We start from the raw sequence: 23,864 nt of genomic DNA on the forward strand, positions 1-23,864 counted from the left end.
TTGAAAATTACCTTTTGGACATACATATTGTGCAATGAGACATGTCGCTGTTTAACTTGGTTCTGCTTTTATGATTTTTTTTTAAAGGCGCATGTTAAAAACATTTTTCGGAACGACAATTTTTATTAAACAAAAGAGGCAAATAGAAGATATAGAAGTGGACAAAGAAAATGGGCCAACCTACAAGGGACAATTTTTAACATTAAAGTTACCGATTATGTTACTCTAGAAATAGAAATTGTATTCTCGAGATAATCTTTTATCCATAGGAAAGTGTGTATTTGATTTCCTTGACAATTTTAGCTTCCATTGTATTGTTGAATTCCATCAAACCTCCTCTATCTTGCACCCCATCTTGTTATAGTAAAATAAAATTTTATATTAATTGTCAAAATTCTAGAGTTAAATGTTGTTTTAGTTCCTGTGCTTTTGGGTCATTTTATCAATTTAGTTCAAAGGTTTGAAACGTTATCATATTAGTTCAAATAGTTTCAAACGTTGCTATTTTATTCCACTGAGTTAATTTCATCTATTTATTTTGTTAGCTAAAAGGGGGCAATTCGGTTATTTTATATGGTCGAATTGTCCTTCTATCTAATAGAATTACATATAAAATGGCCGAAATACCCTTCTAGCTAATAGAAAAAAAAATGGATGAAGTTAACCCAGTGGACTAAAATGGCAACGTTTGAAACTATTTGGACTAAAATGACAACGTTTCAAACTATTTGAACTAAAATAGCAACGTTTCAAACCTTTGGATCAAACTGGGAAATAACCCAAACAACAGGAACTAAAATAGCAATTAACTCAAAGTTCTATTTACAAGGGTTTCATTGTTTAACAGTTATTAATTATAGCACCTCTCCAGAGGTCTCCAGACGAGACGTCCGAATCTAATGTGGACGTTCCAAAAATAGATGAATCGATCAGTAAAAATAATACTTATTAGGGGAGGGGATGTGGTATAGCGGCACTCGCCAAATCAACAATTTTAGCGCCCTTTAGCGCCCCATAGCCACCCCCTGGGTGCTGGGAGGGGGGGAGGGGGGGGGGGAATGGAGAGAGCTCCATTGTAGTAACGAGCATGGGGGGGGGTTGCAGGGGCCATTCTTTTCAAACAATCGAATCTTTTGCTCTTTTTATTTGTATTTTGTTTAATAGAGGACTTTAAAGGGGCTTTAAACCATTAAATGCAAGTTAAAGGGAGTAGCTTTAAAGCCCCCTATGTAGTGGCGAAGCTTTACCCGAATGATGTGGGGGTCGAAAACGTATATACCCAAAAATTTCTATAGAATCGAGGGGTCGAAAACGTACTTCACACCATTATAAATCTACCGGTTACCCAAATTCATATCACCATAGCAAAGCTAACTAACTAGATATGTCTCAACAAACCACCACCACTCCATTGACATTCACCGTCCGGAGACATGAGCCGGAGCTCATCGTTCCTGCTAAACCGACACCTCGAGAACTGAAGCCTCTCTCGGACATTGACGATCAAGAAGGCCTTAGGTTTCATATTCCAGCTATTCATATTTACCAAAGCAATCCAAAAATGGGAAATAAGAATCTGGCGAGTGTGATCAGGGACGCGTTGGCTAAGGCGTTGGTGTTTTACTATCCGTTCGCGGGCAGGCTAAAGGAAGGTCCAGGGAGGAAGCTTATGGTGGATTGCTCGGGCCAGGGTGCGTTGTTTATCGAGGCGGAGGCGGATGTTACGCTGAAGCAGTTCGGGGTGGAGCTTCAGCCACCGTTCCCGTGTAGGGAAGAGCTTCTTTATGATGTTCCTGGTTCCAGTGGCATTCTTGATTCACCATTGTTGCTCATTCAGGTAAAAGTAAAACCTTATGTGGGCAAAACCCATAGAAGTAAGAACGTTTATAAGTAATTTAATTTTGGAATAATCATCAAAATATAATATAAGTAATTTAACTTTGGAATAATCTTCAAAATAAGAATGTTTTTAAACATATCAAAGATAAAGATATCCAAACCAATCTATTGGAGCACTCACATATTCTATAATTTTGTATGAGTGGGTTCTGTATATTAAAAAAAAGTGATTTTGAGTGATTGTGAAAAATTGAGAAAATACTATTGTTTATCTGTAAATTTTGGGGAAATTGTTCACCCCTATTAATCTTTTTTTAATAATTTTTGAAAGTGGTATTGAGTTGTAGAGAAAATGTAATGATAAAAGTATAAAAACGTATTATTTAATTAATTGATAAAAAAAGAAACTATAAGGCCGGACGGGGCGGTCCGTTATAAGACCTCTATCACGCGTGATTGTCCACAAAACACCGTTGCCACCAAAACTTAAAACGCGTGAACTTCATAACGCGTCAAGATTATCACGCGTGAAAAGTTGGAGAGAATGAGGGAAATTGTTGGGTTGTGAGGAAAATTGTCGGATGTGGTGAGTGATGGACATTTCCACTAAAATCCACCACTAGTGATGGAATAAAGCTCGATGATGCGACGGAAATTGATTGGATGTTGTGAGTGATGAGTGAGTTGTGAGTGATGACCACCTCTACCCCTAATAATTTTTAGTATAATTATAGAAATGAAGATAGTAAAATAGATGTGAATGCTTATAGACCTTTGGGTATACTTTAACCTAACTTAACTCCACCTAAGTGACACATCAACTTTTTTTCCTCATTTCACTTTGGGTATAATAATTAATTCAATCTCTTAACATTAGGTTAACATGTTAACACATAACTCATTTAATGCACTTTAACACAAGGAGGGAGTGGTTTGCAATGTTAGTTAACACTCTACATGTTAGAGTATACCCCATAGCCTTAGAAAACACCATATAAATATAAATAAAGTGGTCCTAAGAGGCTAAAATTTAGCCAAAACAAATATTAGCGGGTCCATAAAATAGTCAAGTGGTCCTATGGACCTGTTGTACCTTTTAATGTTTTTAGTTCCGGCTAGTAGGGGTGTGCATGGGTCGGTTTGTGTCGGTTTTGACCAAAAACCATAACCATAACCGTGATGTCGGTTATCGGATAACCATAACCATAACCGATCAGTTATGGTGGTCATGGTTATTCGGTTTTGATGGTTATAGCGGGTCGGTTATGGGTGGTTAACCGTGTATTTAGCTTAGCTAAAAATAGCTTAATTTAATATAGAATAAATTGTTATTGCGTATTTGTAAATATTAGTATATTACATAGTATTAAAAAATACATACAATATATAATATTAATACAAATTATTATCGAATATTCAAATAAAGTGATATGATACATTTCATAAATTTAATTAAACATTCAACCAAAACCAAAAAATGATATGAAAAACCGATCAGTACTAAAAATTTTCCGCCAAAAACATCAAATACTAAAAATACGGTGAAAAGTCTTAAATCCTACAAAAATTATTACATGTCGGTTCGGTTCGGTTATGGTGGGTATGGAAAAAATGATAACTATAACCGACCCGCTACATTCGGTTTTCAAAAAATCCATTAACCGACCCACCGGTTTTTTATTTGGTTCGGTTTTTTCGGTTCGGTTTTGTCGGTTAATTCGATTATGGTTCGGTTAATTCGGTTTTTTGTACACCCCTACCGGCTAGAATACAGCCTCCTTAGTAACTATGTTAATTTGGTGTTTTTTTTGTTTGTTGGTTATGAATATACCCTATTTGAACAAGTTATGTTTGATACACATTTTATAAAATATCCGCGAATTATAGTATGTTAAAAATGTAAGGGTGTACGGGGCACATGCGGTGACCCCATGCGGTGAGTGTAGTCCCCGAGCGGGAACACCGTCGCCATCAACGCGGGGAGGGGAAGCGGGGTGGGGGATCGGTGAGAGGTTACCGCATGAGAGAGAGGAGAGAGAGAGGGGGTGATTGGTTGTTAATGTGTGTCCACTCTTTTTCCACCAATCATATTTTTTTCTTCTTTTTGTATAAAAAAATAATTGTGTGAGTGGAGTGATGCCAACGTTTGAGTGCAAAATTGGGACTTAAGAGGGGAGTTGATGTGGCACGTGCTGATTTGGTGTGTGTAAGAGAGAGGACTCCCCTAAGAGAGGAGTGCCCCTCTCACCCTAATAGAAAAAGTTAATGTTTGAATAAGCACACATAAACATATGCACGTGACCAATGGATTGGTGGTCCATTAACAAAGACAAAATATTTTAGAACACTTAGGTTCAATTCTCACTGACGACAAGATTAAAGGATTTCACCCTTCAAAAATATATAAATGTGGCAGAGCCAGTAATTTTTTATAAGGGGTTCATTTTTGTAAATATTCCAATTTCATACATCCGAACATAAAAAAATCAGGTCAGGTAAGGTTCATCACAAAATAAAATTTCCATACAATAATAAAAAAACACCGTCATCATAAATTAAAAAACACGTAGTAATATAAATGAAAACAATCACATCATATGCCATATTCTAATATATAGTCTACAAAGGCAAATAAATGACATATCATACATGCACTATAGAAGCTCAATTTACAACAGTAAAAGAGATTATATTAATTCCCTAGCGATACCAAACTTTTGAAGATAATTCCGGCTTTCTGTGATAAGTCCATTAATCAGGCAATTTGCTAGAACTAAGACATATAATAAACCAAAGCTTCTAAACCAACACTTTCTTCATTATCAGCTCCACTTAAAGCAAATTTGTGTGAATGCTCTTAGGCGATAATAATCTATATATACTGATGCGGAAAAGAAAGATAACACAAACAACAAAAGGTAATTCAAACAAATAAACAGATAAAAGAAATAACCTTTAAAATCAAATTAAGAGACCATATGATCGCGCATCATATACAATTTTCATTCTAAACAACAGATAATAATAGTAATAGTATGATTCGAAACAAGTTTCGAGGATGGGCGACAGTGAAGTGGCGAGCCGCAACCGGAAGACTAATGACGGCCGTGCATGTGTTGGTGCTGCTAGTGGCTGGAGAGTGGAGACTGCGTGTGTTCAGTATTCTGTTTGTGTTTGGGTCCGAGAGTAAACTACAGGAAAGGGGAAAAGGGCGACAAGAAACCCTAATTCTAGTTCGATTTTGAGTTAAAAAAAGAAAATAAATGCTAAAAAACAGCTTAACCGGACTCAAACACATGACTATAATGTCACCAGCGCACGCACTTACCAGCAGACCATTCTATAAATTTGTTTAAAGGTTCCCTAATTAAAGGGTTCCTTCAGAATATTGTAATATAACTTAACACTATAAATTACGAATCGAACGGGTTCCTGGGAACCCCAAAATAGCTCTAAATCCGCCCCTGTGAACAAGCACCTAAAAAGGCCATACACAGGAACACGCACATAAAAGCATACAAGTGAACACGGTCAAACATGTAGTGATATGTATTAAATGATAAATTGGTTAGAAATCCACTAAAATGACTTATTTATATCATTTTTCAATTGATAGGTAACACGACTCTTATGTGGAGCTTTCATCCTCGCTGTACGAGTTAGTCATACCATGTGCGATGCGTTCGGATATGTACAATTTTTCACAGCATTGAGTGAAATGGCAAAAGGCGCATCCACACCATCGACGTTGCCTGTTTGGCAAAGAGAGTTGCTTTGTGCAAGAGACCCGCCTCGCATGACATGCATTCATCACGAGTATGACAAAGTGGCAGACACCGATGGTATAACCATCCCATTGGAAAACATGGAAACTAGGTCATTTTTCTTTGGACCAACTGAGATTTCCGCCATTCGTAGGTTACTTCCAACACACCTGAAACGTTGTACCACATTTGAGGTCCTAACAGCTTGTCTTTGGCGTTGTCGTACAATCGCACTCCAACCAAACCCTGATGATGAAATGCGCATGATGACCATTGTCAACGCACGTTTAAAGTTCAACCCTCGGATCCCCGTAGGATACTATGGAAATGTTTTCGCCTACCCGGCTGCCATTTCCAAAGCTCGAGACCTATGTAACAAACCGCTAGGACACGCTTTGGAGCTTGTGATGAAAGCCAAATCTGAAGTCACCGAAGAGTACCTGAAATCCGTCGCAGATCTGATGGTAATCAAAGGACGACCCAACTTCACAACTGTTGGAAGCTATATCGTGTCAGACGTGACACGTTCTGGATTACTTGAAATTGATTTCGGGTGGGGAAACGCGGTCTATGCCGGGCCTGATTACCATGTTGCTGGTTTCTATACACGTCGTATAAATCATAAGGGTGAGTCTGGAATCGTGGTACCCATATGGTTGCCGTGTGTTGCTATGAAGAGATTCGCCAAAGAGCTAGATATAATGTTGGCGCGAGACGATAATGATGATCATGTTAACCAGGAACACGTACTCGCTCATGCCAAACTATAGTTTCCTTGTTATGACTCGATATTTGATCATGGCATCATGCAATATGCTTTTTAGACGTGTTTTTGTTAATAGAACTGTTAGAAGTTTATATGTATGGACTAAATAATTGTAAGATGTGGTGTATTGTATTGTATGGTCTTATTTCTAAATAATCATACAACATGTACTTCTAAGTTACATATGCTGAAGGTTACCAATAACTAGTTACGAAACCGCAGGTCGATGCGTTGTTGCAGATTGTTACATTGGGCAACATGGCGTGAGAGAATGAAATGTTGTTGAGAAATCGATGGATTGATGAAATAAAATAATGGAATTTAATGGATCTTAATCAAAACTACCTCGTTTTAATAAGTTTCGCATCTAAGTTAAATGCGTAATAGCCTCGTATTCACTTTCCCCACTACATTTACATCTATTGTAGAAACAAAATAGTAACAACTATTATGAAAGTCCGAAGTATATTAAAGTATATACATGATAAAGTACATGTGATATAGCTTAGGTGGACATGCAATATATAACACCATATGCTATATATGAGTCGGATTCACATTCAATAGAAAATTTGGTTGTGTTTTCACGTGGAGGTGGAGGTATATGAAGAGCAAATCCACTATTCATTCACACTCAATAGAGAAATCTGGTTGTGTTTCCATGTGGAGGTATTTGAAAGGCAAATTCACATTCATGCTCGCTCACAAATAATAATAATAATAATAATAATAATAATAATAATAATAATAATAATAATAATAATAATAATAATAATAATAATAATAATAATAAAATGTATCGTACAATATGACTTAACGTACTAAGCATACGCAATATCAAAATCGCACGTTATGTTAAAAAAATGAAAATCGCATGTTAAGAAAAAATGAAAATCGCATGTTCAAAACAAAATGAAAATTGCATGTTTATAAAAAAAAACCAAACTTCGCATGCTAGTAAAAAAAATCGCATGATGTTAAAAAACACCAAAATCGCATGTTATAAACCAATTTTCGCACGTTGATACTGAATCTCGTACGCTTTGTACGTTAATGCATATTATACAATAACCGGCCTCTAATAATAACATGATCAACTTATGTGAGTTACGTGAACATGTAGAAGTAGCGAGGGGACCTTCACAACGCTATAAATCTACCAGTTATCCATATTCAAATTACAAACACAAAGCTAAACCAGATATGGCTAAATAAACCACCAACACTCCATTGACATTCACCAACATCAGCTGGAGCTCATCGTTCCAGCTAAACCAACACCTCGAGAACTCAAGCCTCTCTCCGACATTGACGATCAGGAAGGCCTTAGGTTTCATATTCCCGGTTTTCATTTTTACTGAAGCAATCCAAAAATGGGATAAATTATATGGTCAATTTGGTCGGCATAAGTTATATATACACATATATTGTATTAATTAAATTATAGTTAATTATATTAAACGTACGTACAGGTTGAGAATGAGTATGAGAATGTAATGACATCCTATGGAGATGCCGTTAAAATGTATATTCATATTGGTGTCCCATGGATCATGTGTCAACAAGATAATGCTCCACAATTTTTTTGTTAAATTTATCTGTTGTAATAGATTGTAGATTATGATCATGATGTAGTTGATAAATTGAGGATTAGTATACGTTTATGGATGAAAACAGTGACGTGCTGTTAAATTTATATGATATGATGCCCTAATTTTGTTCTGGTATAGTTAATAAATTGGAGATTAATATATGTGTGTGAATGGAAGCTGTGAAGTGTTGATTTTGATATGTTTAAAATATGAGGTTCAAAAATAGATTTAAAGTAGATTTGGGGCCATCTAATATTAGAATTAGAGTTGAATAGTTATATAAACTTTTATATGGTAATAGACCTAGGAATCTGATCAGTCACAAAACCTTAGGCACTTTGTTTTGTTAAGATTTTATTTACTTGACGATTTTCACTAGAGAAGGATCTTGATGGTTTTTATTTAGTTTTTTTTTTGTGGATTTAAAGTCTGTACATGAGGTTGCAAAGCTTTTTCTATCTACATTTTCTATTGTCCAACTTAATAAGTTTGATAATTAATAGAATAGTAATTTTGATCCGAGGAAGAGGTTTGGGTAGTGAGGAGATGCATAGCGAACTTTCACCAATAATGATTTCTTCAATTTCTTTCATGATCATACATATTTAAGATTTTGAAACAATGACTATGTTTGACTGCAGAAGTCAAGGTAAGTTAATCTAAATTGATATAGGTGTGGACGAGTGGTTATGAATAGCTAATTAATATGCATAAATATATTGAGAGGAAAATATTTTGATTAAAGAGGTGAAACTCGTATATGATTAAAGTGGATATGTGCAGCAAATTCATCAAGACATCATGGAATTAAGGAAAACAATGTTGAAGATTTGAGAGAAAGGAAAACATGAATACTAGAAGGTCATTGACTTTCTCAAATCTTATCATTGACTGTTATCTCTTTGTATCTTTCTAGAGGGTGTTGCAGATTTGGATTTGGTCGACAAGACCCATAGCTGGTACGTAGTAACCTCGCATGGGCTGTAGTCAGTGGCGGACCTAGAAAAAATTTTCAAGGGGTGCGGATAAGGGGTTTAACCAAATTTTCAAGGGTTTAAGGGGTGCGGATAAGGGGTTTAACCAAATTTTCAAGGGGTGCGGGGAGAATTTTACCTTATAAAATACACTAAATTTTTTTTTTCAGGGGGTGCGCCCGCCCACCCTGGACTCTTACTAGGTCCGCCCCTGGCTGTAGTATGTGAACACGATCAATAATGCCGCACAATTGTTTCAGCTAGAAAATTAAGTGTGCGAAATATCCATTAGGTTATTATAATAAATTAAAAAATCTAACCATTTTTCGTTCATTAAAAGGGAGGAAAAAGACAAAAACTGATTGTTAACTGAAAAAATCAGACCAGATTTTGCTTTTGAATGAAAATGACAACAAAATTGAAAACATAGGAACCCAGATTCAAAATGTTTGAGTTTTGAACTAAAGTGTCACAAGTGACCAAATCTCAGGGATCATTTTGGCAGTTTACTCCTACCTAAATATCAAAAATCAAGTTTCAAAAGATTACAATTTTTCATCATCAACCGTCCAATTATCCAATCACAATTTCAAATAGATTAAACTAAGAGAGAATTGCACGTCGTTCTCTCAAAATCAATTTACCCAAAATCACAATGATATCAAAACTAATAGCGAATTGCAAACTAATAAAGATAAACTAATAGAGAATTGCAAGTCGTTATCTCAAAATCAATATACCCAAAATCATTATGATATCAAAACTAATAGAGAATTGCAAACTAATACAAATAACGTATGATATCAATAGTGACAACGACTTGCAAGATAATATCAATTTACCCAAAATCACAAATAAACATCATAAACTTTTAGAAAAAAAGGGGTATAAACGAACCTGAAAGTTGAAGAGAGTGATTGAGGGAAGCCTAAAGGGGTCGTGGTTGCCGGCTACGTGACTGCTCCAATGAGTAGAGTAGAGACTAGAGAGTGGCTGGAGAGTGGAGACGGTGGATGAGTGGTAGCGATAATGGTGGATGAATGGTTGGACAGTGGATAGACGATAGCTGTGTATTTTGTTTGAGAGTAAAAGGGAAAGGGAGAAAAGGCAGGAACTAAACCCTAAGTCCCTGACTCGTTTTTCACTTAAAAAAGGGAAAAAATGCAAAAAAGGGGAAAACGGGCTTTAACAAGACTCGAACATGCAACATCAAGTTAATCAGCGCCACCATTAACCAATTAACCACTCTACACATTTGTTTATAAGGTTCATCTACAAAATATTAAGGGGTTCCTTAGGAATATTCTATATACGTTAACATTATAAATTACAGATCGAACGGGTTCCCGGGAACCCTCTAACTGAATGTAAATCTGCCCCTGTGTGTAGAGAGAGGGGATGAAACAAATACAAAGTCATTTGATAACTAATTGGAAGTTAATAATGGATAAAAGGGAGTTGTCCGTTTTGTTGACTTTTTGATCTACCATGCTGACATTTCTGTAGAACTAGTTCTCATGGTAAAAAAAAAAAAAAAAAAAAAAGTGAAAAGAAAATGGCTATCTAGCATTGTTAACGCTTAGAACTGACTACATGGATTTTTACTGGTATCTATCTGGGTATAACCGGGTAGGGTAGGAACTATCAGGTACAAACAGTTCAGAACCAAGTATGGTTGCTACCTTTTATGGGTCAGGTACGCAAGTTAGGTCTAGAACCAGTTCTTTTTGCACCGCTACCTTCCGTAGCTATTGGCATCGTCCCGCTAGCTATCTTAGAACCATTTGATTTTTTTTTTTAAATTTATCTTGTTTAGTTGGACCCTGATATTTTGTGTCTCTTAGTGGGAAATTAGAGCCCAGCGACTTTAGCCTTTTCTCTGGACCCAGGCACATTAAAACTATTGTGTCCAAGACTAGGCTTTCATGGTTGGACCCAAACCATTAAAGCTATTTTTGTCACATCTTTACGTGCAATTGCCAAATCATAAAGTCTAGTACAAGTGGACACGTGGTTTTCCCTAAGTCTCACGTGGACCACGAAAATGTGTGGAGTTTTGGGATGTAATTGAAGCATCAATTATATGTTAAACGTGACTTTATTATTTTAAATATTAATAAAACATGGTTTTCTATAATTATTATTAGTTAGTGGAAGAAAGGAGGAATTCTAAGTTTAATAAAACTTGTGCATCAAATTTTAATAAGTTTATTTTTGATAATGGGTTGAGAGAATTTGAGATGAAAGGAAGGAAATTCACGTATCATAATGATAATGATAATGGAAACAAACAAAGCAAGATAGACAGGGTCTTGGTTTGTCAGGATTTTTTTTTTCTGATTGGTCGGGGGCCTGTTTGAGAGCGCTCCCTAGGTTACATTCGGATCATTGCCCTCTCGTTCTGTCTTGTTCGAACAAAAATTTTGGTCCCAAGCTGTTCAGATTTTTTTTAATTCTTAGATGGATAGAAAAGATTTTGATGAGGTGGTTAAGAAAGAGATTGATAATTTTGACGGAACCGGAGATTCTAATATGCATTTAATGGAAAAAATTTAAAAGGATTAGAGAATGTCACGGCCCCCGACCCGGTTTGACCCGTTTCAGGAGCCGCGGGACAGAAATCCCGTGATATTTATTTAATTGAGTTTAACAGCGGAAGTTTATCATCAGGATCGTTGTAAAGCTAAAAACTTTTCCCGATTATTTTATTTCACAATTCGGAATAAAATCCCGGTAATTTACAATAACATGATTTTACTGATGAATCTTTATTTTTAGAAAACATATTTCTCTATTTTATAATGAGCCACTTTCTTAAGCTTGAAATGCTCCCCAGCACTTTTCCTGAATTACAATAGATCACCTGAAACATGTTTGAAAAAGCTTTTGTCAGCGGGAAATACTGAGTGAATCATTCAGTTTACTAAAATGACTCATTTATTATAATTTACAGTATTAAGAGTTTTTACATATGTTTCTGATATCTACCAATTACCCACAGTATTTGTCACTCGACCGGATCTGTGACTATGGTCATATCACCATTGGCTGCCCCAATGAATGACGTATATCACTTAATTTTAGGTTCGCCCACCTAAAGTGATTAAAACAGTAGTAATGTGCACAATACCCCACATACTGGCTGTAATTTGGTGATTACATAAACTTAATCACTGTAATTTATAATTCTGAAAATAATTTGGAGTATTGTAAAACATTTGAATAAAAGAGAATGACTCACATTGCAGATTTAACACGGACAGAATATGGTTTAGCCTTGTTAACCTAATTTAAATAATAATGCACACAAAACCGGGTTAGTGATCAATACAGCATTTACGATAACTCACGAGATCAAATTCTCACAACGAACGACAAAGTGCAATACTTAAACATCCATCGATTTAACGACGAACGACAAAGTATAACCCTATGTGGGCGGCACTTAAACATCCATTGGATATATTGATCAGTCGGAAAATGAATCGTAATAGCGATCGAGTGATTACCCTGTTTTGCGGCAGCACTTCGTGATCAGTGTGTGTTTAATTGTAATACTATTGTGATATCTCGACGTACAGAAGGCTTTTGGCCGTCGTCTCAACTTCTGAAATCAATTGCCAATGTCGGCTATTTATACACAGAATTTGGCACGCTTACGGACCGTATGCCATTTCCCCTTACGGTTCGTAAGGGGTGCAGTCTAATTATATAGGCTAGCTGGGTTCGGGACTAGCTTGCATGACTCAACTTTAAAATGAATTTCAAATTGGACAACGAATTTTATGGATAATTATCATTAGGGTTTATCCCCCCCCTGAGTTTTAGGGGCCCTGATCCTAATTCCAATTGTTCTGGAAATTTTAGGGTTAGTGCAGAATTACTTGGGTGTCTCAGTTAGGGTTTTCTTATTGACTAATTATCATTCTAATTATTGATTTTAATGAGAGTTATTACAGAGAAGGTATTAAAATTTGGAAAAAAGGAAGTTTTATCTAAGGAAGGGGAAAAAGAGAGGATCCTAAAGGAAGAGCTTGATAAAATAAACAAGGGGTCGGAAGTTAAGGATTTATCTGAAGAGGAGGAATGGACCAGAACGGAATGTAAAAAATATTTAAAGGAGCTGGAAGACTTCAAAATTAAAGACCTCAAGCAAAAGGCCGGGATTAGATGGAATATGGAAGGAGACGAGAATTCAGCCTTTTTTCATGGATACATCAATAGTAGACGGGCTTCTAACAACATCCTGGCCTATTGATTGATGGGGTATGGACGACTAAACCTTCCTTAGTCAAAAAAAGAGATTATGGGATTTTTCAATTCTGCTTTCAAGGAAAAACACAAAAACAGGCCAAAGCTTATTTGTCATAATATAAAGACACTATCAGAGGAGGAGGCGGCATTTTTAACTGCCCCATATACTAACAAGGAGATCAAAAAGGCAGTTTTCGAGTGTGGGGCTGACAAAGCGCCAGGGCTAGACGGCTTTAATTTCAATTTCATAGAAAGGTATTGGAATATATTTGAGTCTGATTTTTATAACTTGTTGGCTAACTTTTACTGTAAAGGGTCCATCGAGAAGGGATGCAGTTCTTCTTTCATAACTCTTATTCCAAAAGCCAAGGACCCGCTGGGGATGAGAGACTATTGCCCGATCAATCTTATTGAGGTGATTAGTAAAACTATTTCTATGGTTCTTGCTAACCGGCTAAAAAAGGCTATTGATTCTATCATCTCGGAAAATCAAACGGCGTTCCTTAAAGACAGGTACATTCTTGACAGTCAGTTAATGGTCAATGAACTCATTTCTTGGATTAAAAAAGTTAAAAAAAAAAGATTTTTCTTTTAAAATTCGGTTTTCTACTGGATATCATGGGTCAAATGGGTTTTCCTAATCGTTGGTGTCAATGGGTGGGAGGGGTGTTAGCGTCGGCTAGGTCCGCGGTTTTAATGAATGGTTCTCCCACTTTTGAGTTTAGTTGCTCCAAAGGGATAAGACAGGGAGATCCATTATCTCCTTTTCTATTCCATGTCTAGCATCTTCTTGCATGGCAGGGCTTGAAGGATTTATTAAAGGTATTCAAACCCCTAATAACGGTCCGGTTATCTCGCACCTTTTTTATGTGGACGACGCTCTTATTATGGGGGAGTGGGATAGGGGTAATGTTTCGAACGTGGCTAGATGCCTTAGAATTTTTTATTTGTGTTCGGGTCTAAAAATTAACCTACATAAATCGTACTTATACGAGTTGGGGTTGGAGAGCAATGAAATTAAGGATATGGCTAATGTGATTGGGTGCAATACTAATAAAATACCTCTTTCTTAATTGGGTATCACTGTGGGAGCCAACATGAATAGAATCAGCAATTGGGATCCAATTGTTCAAATGTATATTTGATAAAAGGTTATCGGTTTGGAAAGCAAAAACTTTATCCATAGGGGGAGACTTACTTTGATTAACTCTGTTCTCGAGAGCCTCCCTATTTATTATTTTTCTTTGTATAAAGCCCCGGTTGGTATAATTAAGATTCTTGAAACTAAGATGAGAAAGTTTCTTTGGGTGGGCCATAGTGATAAGATAAAAATGAATTGGGTGGCATGGGATTGGGTTACGTGGCCCAAGAAAAAAGGGGGGGTTGGGTATAAACAAACCCAAAGAAGTCAATGAGGCGCTCCTCTATAAGTGGGGATGGAGATACAAGGTCGAAGCTCATAGTCTGTGGACGTGAGTGGTGGAAGCGTTCCATAGTAAAAACATTCAAAGAAGCTTCATGTCTCTTAACACTAAGTATGCGGGTTGTTGGAATAACATTTTGAAACTGATCTCCAATTTGAAGTTAAATGGGAAAGGGATAAATCGGGTTATTTTGGGTAATGTAAGGAACGGGGTGGATATCTGTATTTGGATAGATACATGGACAGGTGGTCTTCCTTTCATGGAAAGATGGCCACATCTTTTTGTTTTGGAAAAATATAAATCTTGCAGGGTTTCAGAGAGAATCAGATCGACACAAGGTAATGGAGAATGCGTTTGGAATTGGGTTCGCCAACCTGAAACGGATACGGAGCTTAAGGAATGGCGGGAGTGTCAAGAGGTTATTAACATGGTTAGATTATCAAACAATAAGGACTCATGGATCTGGGACATAGACAGAAGGAATGGCTTTTCGGTGAATTCGGTAAAAAAGACATTAATTTCTGATAGGGGAAGCAGTCATCTCCCAAATTTCAAGTGGTGCAAATGGGTTCCGACTAAATATAATATTTTGTCTTGGAGAGGTAATTTGGATAGGCTCGCTATCAGAGTTAACTTGAGAAGAAGGAACGTTGAAATTTCATCGGTTATCTGTCCTTTTTGTGATGAGTATAAGGAATCTTTGGACCATTTGTTCACTGCTTGTTCGGTGGCTATCAGGGTGTGGACGGATCTCAGTGCTTGGTGCAAAATTCCCCCGATATACGCATTCGAATTCAAAGATTTATTAGATATTCAAAATTCTTTCCAGGGGGAAGAAGGCAAAGAAGATTATCAATGGGCTGGTTATTATTTCGTGTTGGTGTATTTTTTAAAAGCAGGAACGAGTTGGTTTTCAAGCAGATAATAAATAACTCGCAGGATATTCTGGCAGATATTAAATCGAGAAGTTTTGAGTGGTTAAATAGTAGATCTTCATGTAAATATTTAATATGGAAGGAGTGGTGTAAATATCCCATGTATATGTTGTAATTTGGTCCTTTGCCCGTTTGGGTCGGGGGCATTTGTTTTGTTGGTTGTTTGCCTGTTTGGGTCGGAGGTTTGTTTTATTGAAGTTTATTTTTTGTAAAGTTAGTTTTTTAGAGTAAATTGTCGATTTAGTCTTTTAGGTTTGTCCCAAATTACTACTTTAGTCCAAACACTTTTTTTTCTCTGTCTATGACTTTTCAAGTTTTTTGCTATTTTGGTCCAACCCATTAAGTTCGTTAAAAAATGTCAGTTAACTCACCCTAAATAGTTTGTTAGTTGTCATTTTCATCCAAAAACCATTTCTTTCTTGTATTCAGTTATATATAAATATAAATATATATATATATATATATATATATATATATATATATATATATATATATATATATATATATATATACAACTGAAGGTGGTTTTCATTTTACTAAAATGAAAACCACCTCCAGTTGTAAGAACCATGAGAACTACACCATACGGGGCGAGTTGGACAAAAAAAAATTTTCATAAACGTAGATGCGTGTATTATAAACACATTTGTAAAAAAAAAAATTTTAAAAATGTCGTGTGTGTAGTTTTGAGCACCACAAGTTTGTGTTTACAGGTACCGTAAATTTTATTTAAAATTTACGGTACCCGTAAACACAAGCTTGTGGTGCTCAAAACTACCCACACGACATTTTTTTTTTGAATTTTTTTTACAAATGTGTTTATAATACACACATCTACGTTTATGAAAAAAAATTTGCTCCAGCTCGCCTCGGATCAAAAAGTTCTCATGTTTCTTACAACTGGAGGTGGTTTTCATTTTAGCGGTCCCCTATATATATATATATATATATATATATATATATATATATATATATATATATAGAACTGCGCTAAAATAAGAACCAACTCGAGTTGTAAGAACCGCGAGAACTTTTTGATCCGGGGCGGGTGGACCAATTTTTTTCTTCATAAACGTAGATGCGTGTATTATAAACACATTTGTAAAAAAAAGTCAAAAACAAAATGTGGCGTGTCTAGTTTTGAGCACCACAAGTTTGTGTTTAGGGGTACCGTAAATTTTCCGGTAAGATTTACGGTACCCGTAAACACAAACTTGTGGTGCTCAAAACTACACACACGACATTTTTTTTGAATTTTTTTTACAATTGTGTTTATAATACACACATCTACGTTTATGAAAAAAAAATTTGGTCCACCTCGCCCTGTACGGTGTAGTTCTAACGGTTCTTACAACTCGAGGTGATTCTTACAACTCGAGGTGGTTCTCATTTTAGCGATCCCTTATATAGATATATATATATATATATAGAGAGAGAGAAATTATATCGTACATTATGGCTTAACGTACTTCACGTACAACAACATGCGTGATTTGTTATATAACATGCGTGATTTTGGATTTTTGAGTTATAACGTGCGTGATTTTAAAATGAACGTGCGTAATTACCTGTCGTACGTGATGTACGTTAAGCCGCAATGTACGTTAAGCCATATATATATATATATATATATATATATATATATATATATATATATATATAGAAAAAGTATATCGTACGTTATGGCTTAACGTACTTCACGTACAACAACGTACGTGATTTGTTATGTAACATGCGTGATTAATGTTTTCAATATGCGTGATTATTCTGTTTCAACATGCGTGATTTTGGATTTTTGAGTTATAACGTGCGTGATTTTAAAATGAACGTGCGTAATTACCTATCGTACGTGATGTACGTTAAGCCGTAATGTACGTCAACCTTCCTCTATATATATATATATATATATATATATATATAACAGAATAAAACGCTTTTTGGATGAAAATAGCAACTACCAAACTATTTAGTGTTAGTTAACTGATATTTTTTTTTTGTTATTTTGGTCCAACGTTGCTATTTAGGGTTGGAGCTTATTTGAGTTGGTTTCTCTGGTTCCACACTTTTTACGACTTCCCCATCAAACCTCCACATGCGCATGCGCACACACACATACAAATCATATAATCACGCATGGACAAATCATATAATGACGCATGATGGAATCATGCGATCACGCACACATAATCACACATGTTATATTTTATTTATGCGTGATTAGGGTTTGAATTTTATAACATGCGTGATTTAATATTACACGCATCACACGTTAAATACTATTGTATTGAAAACTTTTTCTATACATATATAAAGTATCTAGTTTTTAAGTAGTTAATTTGTTTTAATTCGATTCATTTATAATGATTCGGTAATGTGATTATTTTATAGGCTCAAACTATCCACACACCCTATCTGTATATTTGCACACCATCTGCCTCGTATATGCATCGTATAGGCCTATACGTGGCGTATAGGGTTACATCAAACTCAGTGCCCGACTCATGTCAGTTTTGGTTTGGTTGCTCCTATACGACGCGTACAGGCCTATACATGGCGTATTGGACTCCTCGTATAGGTCTCATATAAGACTCATGCCCCATATATGCCACGTAAAGGCCAGCAGTGGAGGGTTCAAATAAGAAGATTTTTTTGTAAGAAGAAAAAAAAAAGTTTCAACCAATAAGAATGTTTCATTTTACTTCATTTAATATTTGTGTTAGGATCTAAGGCTCTCATGATTGTGCGTGTTTGTAATAAATGAACAATGAATGAATATAATTCAATGATTTATGCAGCAGAAATGAACTCAAACTTTGTAAACACAATCAAAGAGGAAAATAGTTTTGATAAATACATGCTTTTCATTGAGTTGAATGATTATAATACAAATCAAAAGATTACCGAACATGCTTACAAACTAAACTCCCCCTCAGCCTGATACTCCATGGTTGATTGCACAAAATGAAGGGATTGGATCAGAGGAGAAGAACTCACTCAGTCCATCAAATGTAACAGTACAGGATACTGTTACATTTATAGGCAAACCAAACCACTGAAGCATCTCAGCTGACGTCACCATGAAAGTGACATCTAACAACCTAACAAACTTTATCTACTGATCTATAACTACTGACCATACAGACACTGATTACATTCTAAGCATTGATGTATAAACACTGATTCTTCATTCCACTGTTGTAGTCAACCACTGATGTTGAGCATCAGTGCTTTCTTCAAAGGGTGATCAGACCTTGAATGGGCAGTTTTTCAGTTCTTCAGCAGTGCTTGGATTCCATCAGTAGATTGAGCTTCAGTCTTTGATCTTCATCAGTACTTTAGTGACAATTGTTCTATTGGGCAGTGCTTTGAAGTCTGTCAGTTGCCAGATAACCACTGTCAAGGGGAACGCTTAATGCAAACAGCTGCTTATGATGAATCCACTGATGTGAACCAGTTTTGGCTTTCATTATCTGTTCCTCTGGTAGGGTTCAATCCCAACAATCTCCCCTTGGAACAGATAATGCCAAAACACTTCATTATTTTGGATCTTTATTTTCTCATCAGAAGTTCTCTAACTTGCCTTTTAAAGTCTTGTTCAAAATCCAGAGAACTTGTATCACCCTCATCCCTGCATAGTGTAAGCTCAAGGAGATCTTGTAGATCTTCAACACCCAGGCCTGGGGCTTGATCCCTTGATATGTGCTTAGCTTCTCCATTGGATCTGATCAGGGTCAATACATGGGTCTTTTGATCAGACATCCATTTTTGGTACTTTTGAACCCAATGGGTTTCTTGGGAGAGATTTATTCACTGATGAGTCAGGGGATTGTGGCCTTGTGAGAAGTTGTTGATCAGTACTCGGAGCTTTTGCAGGTTCAAAGTTTTCAGCATGATCAGTACTTTGAGCTTTTGATAGTTTAGAGTTTTCAGCTTGATCAGTACTCTGACCTTTTGCTACTTCAGAGTTTTCAGCTGACATTTGTTTAAAGGCCTTTTTTATAATTTCATTAGCTGCAGCTATGTCTTCTGCAGTTTCTTGTTCAATCTGCTCTTGCCTTTTTCTTTGTTCTAGCTCAATGGTTGTCATCTCTGTTGAAGTGTTTGGTGATGCAGGTTTGTTCAATACCTTTTTGACAAGGTTTTGAAGTTTCGCTAAGCTATCTTTATTTAAATCCATTTTCTTGATGGCTTCTGTAAAGTACTCAGCTTCCTTTTCTTTTTCTTCTTCATTGGTCAACAATTTCCCTTTTTCTTGGTTTATCACAATGATAGGGGTATCTGCTGATATGAATAGTGGTTTAGGATCAATGACCTGTTTTGGCTCTTTATGTTCAGGCTTCTTTGGTAAATTAGGATCTGACATTTTCCTTCTTTTCAGCCTTTCATAAGCCTCATCTGTATACTGCTTTGTCTATTTTGCTATGGCTTTAGCAGTTCCCACATTTGCATCCACTAACTCCTTTTTCTTTCTCTTATATTCTGAAGTGAGTTTATCAATGGCCTGTTGGTATTTACTCCAATTTGGAGCTGTCTTTTTCTTACTTGGATCATTTTTGATTCTCTTGATTCTGTTCACCTCATGCTTTAGTGTGATGTGTGTAAAATGCACCATATAAATTACATCAAATGAGGCATAAAACTAACCCTTTTTTAGTACTAATGTTGGAAAAAGAGTGTTTTTGTCTTCCTTTTGTATTTACAGGATTAAATGAGCTCAAACTAACAAAAGAAGCAAAAAGACAGCTAAATCTAACATAAATACAAGAAAAGGAACATAAGTGGATTGCCCGACCCCTCGACAGCATCCTCCCAAGCAAAATAGAGAAGGCAGAAGACTGAACACGCCCCGTGCTCAGCCAGCACGGGGCCGTGCCCAAGAATCAGCATAAAAGACAAACCAGTAGAAGCTTCTATTGCCCACCACGGGGCCGTGCCCAGTGAACACGGGGGCGTGGCGAAAGTACTGCAGGCGCATTAATTGTATTTGCGAATTACAATTAATGAAGAGAGAGAGTGTCAGACCGGCACGGGGCCGTGCCCAGCGGACACGGGGTCGTGCCCAGCCTTCTGTTCAGCCTATAAATAGGAGTGCTTGGTTTCATTGCAACTCATCCCTTGGCACACCACCTCTCTCACACTTCATCCACCACCCACCACCACCATAACACCATCATCCACCACCATCATCCATTGTCTATCATAGAGTGTGTGAGTCGTCTCGGGATCCAAGATTGATCGTAAGAGTTCTTGACAATCAAGGCCATGTTTACCTAAGTCTCTTACATCACTTGGTGAAGACAAGTGTTTAGTATAATACTTTTTATTTTTAATCTTTTGCACTTTTTATTTGGTTTTTTATTAATGACTTTAATAACTAGTTGCTTATGTTGAAGGTGATTCTTCCATATCGTTTGTCCGTGGTGTCATGGCATTATTTTACTGTCTATATAAAATAAAAGATTTTCACTATTCATATCTCCACGGTCTATATGGAGGTATGTTGGCTACCTGGTCGGGGGTTAAGGGAATGGTTTGGTAAGGGTCTTGCCCTTGTTCAGCATTTAGAGGTCCTGCAAAGGACCTGGGTCAAATTTAGTAGGATCTCCTTCAATGCCCATAGGTATTGGATGGCGGGGATCCAAACTCTTTGACCCCCCTCATAAGTTAACTACTATTAATACTATAACCCGGCTATTTAGGACTGTATCCCTGCTGACTCAGACTACTTAGTCGAAGGTAACGTCACCTTCAAAAGAGGGGCCTACCATAATTTGCGTTAATAACTTAATTCATTATCTTTCAATAATCCGACCCTTTAGGATTGTATCCTTGCTGACTCAAACTACTGGGTTGAGAGTAACGTCACCTTCAAAAGAGGGGCCTACTACAATAACTAAGATAATCTCTTAAAGAAGTGCAAAAATGCGAAAATAATCAAAGGTTATATTAATACACGAGTCGGATCCAAGTGATTCATCTTGTCTATCTGTTTTTATTTTTATTTTATTTTTCAGCATTTAGTTAATTTTTATTTTCTTAGTTTAAAAATCTTTTCTAACATTTTGATTTGGTTAGACGTTGAGGATAAACCGGTACTAAAAGCTCTTGTGTCCTTGGACGACCTCGGTATCTTACCAACACTATACTACGTCCACGATGGGTGCATTTGCCCATATGTGTGTTTAGTGTTAGTAAATATCGTGTTTTATAAATTTAAAACTTGGCTAAAAGTGTAAAAAGGGCTTAAAATAAACATCTAAAATATATACACACTAGCACGCATCAAGTTTTTGGCGCCGTTGCCGGGGACACAAGGATTTTAAGAAAGTTAGGAATCAACAGCCTAATCATATTTTTGTTTTTCTTTTTAATTTTTTAGGATTTTCTTAGTTTTTCAGCTTCTGCAGAGCTCAGCACGGGCCGTGCTTGGTCGGACACGGGCCGTACCCAGCATTGTTACTGGCAGTTTTTAGTTTTCCAAGTTACAGAAGGTTGAGCACGGGGCCGTGTCGGTGCAACACGGGGCCGTGTCCAACTCTCCAGTAACTGGGATTTGGAAAACAATCACTGTAACTCCGACCACGGGCCATGTTCATTGAGCACGGGGCCGTGGTAAACCTTCTGACCAGCATTCTTTTCTGTTTTTATTGCAGGACTCGGAACCAGACGCCACCTCTACGTAGTGTATGAGCTCTAGTTCTAATAAGGACATAAAAGAACCTCTAGAAGAACCCGAACGCTTTCTCAGAAAAAGACTAAAAGCCAGAAGCCAAGAGAAAGTTTTGAGGAATCCACTTCCAATGGCGGACCAACGTACCCTCATGGATTATCTACGACCCACCGTAGGTAATCTCGGCGCCGCTATCAATGCACCGAATGTAGAAGCCAAAAACTTCGAACTTCGGCCGCATTTGATACAGATGCTTCAAAACTCCGCAACCTTTCATGGGCTTGCGGACGAGGATCCCCATCTACATATTACTAATTTCTTATAAATATGTGATACTTTTCGGATCAATGGAGCATCAAATGACGCCATCCGCCTTCGAATGTTTCCTTTCTCACTAAAAGACCGAGCAAAAGCTTGGCTTAACGCCCTCCCAGCTGGATCGGTAAACACCTGGGATGAACTAGCCCAAAAGTTTCTATATAAGTATTTCCCTCCTGCTAAAACGGCTAAATTAATGACTGAAATTAATACATATTCACAAGAGGACGGGGAATCCTTATATGAAACTTGGGAAAGGTTCAATGAGCTATTGCGAAAGTGTCCACATCACGGATTTGCGATATGACAACAAGTATCCACTTTCTATAATGGGTTGTTGCCACACACAAGGCAGACACTTGACTCTAGCTCCGGGGGACTTTTAGGTAATCGTCGCTCGCATGAAATATATAATCAAATTGAAGAAATTGCTCAAACCAATTTTCAGTGGCACACTCCCCGAGGCAATAAATCTATTGCTCCGGGCGCCCATAAGGTTGATGAAAGCACTTCTTTACAAGCCCAAATCGAGGCCCTTTCTTCGAAAATAAAAAAATTGGAAATGACAAAAACAGTCTCGGTTATGGCTTGTGAAGGGTGTGGTGGGCCACATGAAAATTGGAGTTGTATGAAAGAAACAGACGATCAACAAGAGTCGGTAAACTACATTGATAATAGACCTAGGCCGTCGGGTCCTCCAACGGGCACCTACAACCAAGGATGGCGAAATCATCCTAACCTTGGTTGGAGAGAACCCGACAATAGTAGTAACCAACAAAACCAACGAACAAACTTTCAACAACCAAGAAATGAGTCACAAAATTTCTCTCAACAACAAGGTGGACGAGAGAGGCTTGAAGATACTATATCTCGCCTCATCTCCGACACTGAAAAGAAAAACTCGGAAAGGTTTCTACAATTAGAATCAATTTTTAGAAATCAACAAGCTAGTATTCAAAACATAGAAAAACAATTAAGTCAACTAGCCAAAAATTTTTCCGAGAGACCACAAGGCGCATTACCAAGCAATAACGAAACAAACCCAAAAGCGCAAGTCCATCTCATCACATTACGAAACCGCACCGTGGGGCCTACGGAAGCGCCACCGCCGACAGAGGAGACTATACCACCGCCTCTACAAGAGAAGGATTCCCCTCCATCATCAGAGCCTACCAAGGCTCCTCGAGTTCCGTACCCCGGTAGGTTAATTCGTCAAAAGACCAATGAGCAATTCGCAAAACTCGAAAGTCTACTAAAACAATTGCATGTCAACATTCCTTTTATTGATGTCCTAACCCAAATGGCTAAATATTCTAAGTTCATGAGGG

At 37.0% G+C, this 23,864-nt stretch overlaps 2 protein-coding genes and 1 non-coding gene across 3 annotated transcripts in view; 2 read left to right on the forward strand and 1 right to left on the reverse strand.

Annotated features, from left to right (window-relative positions):
* Window positions 1-1,350: 1,350 nt before the first annotated feature.
* LOC110891231 (benzyl alcohol O-benzoyltransferase) overlaps window positions 1,351-23,864 on the forward strand; it is a 77,392-nt gene continuing 54,878 nt past the window's right edge. The window contains exon 1 of the mRNA XM_035980314.1: window positions 1,351-1,837. Coding sequence (XP_035836207.1) covers window positions 1,385-1,837 — 453 coding nt within the window. The 5' untranslated portion in view covers window positions 1,351-1,384. The remainder of the gene's footprint in view (window positions 1,838-23,864) is intronic.
* Window positions 5,437-6,528, forward strand: LOC118484294 (benzyl alcohol O-benzoyltransferase-like). Its single transcript, XM_035980315.1, has one exon. The coding sequence runs from the start codon at window positions 5,510-5,512 to the stop codon at window positions 6,371-6,373; it is 864 nt and encodes a 287-aa protein (XP_035836208.1). The 5' UTR covers window positions 5,437-5,509; the 3' UTR covers window positions 6,374-6,528.
* Window positions 22,727-22,833, reverse strand: LOC118484581. Its single transcript, XR_004873689.1, has one exon. It is a non-coding gene; the product is annotated as a small nucleolar RNA R71 (small nucleolar RNA).

The sequence above is a fragment of the Helianthus annuus genome, chromosome 11, assembly GCF_002127325.2.
Source record: "Helianthus annuus cultivar XRQ/B chromosome 11, HanXRQr2.0-SUNRISE, whole genome shotgun sequence".
In the NCBI taxonomy this organism is placed as follows: Eukaryota; Viridiplantae; Streptophyta; class Magnoliopsida; order Asterales; family Asteraceae; genus Helianthus; species Helianthus annuus.

Bases quoted from the DNA above. Each gene is read 5' to 3' on its own strand.
- LOC118484294 (XM_035980315.1), top strand. From the start codon at position 5,510: ATGTGCGATGCGTTCGGATATGTACAATTTTTCACAGCATTGAGTGAA.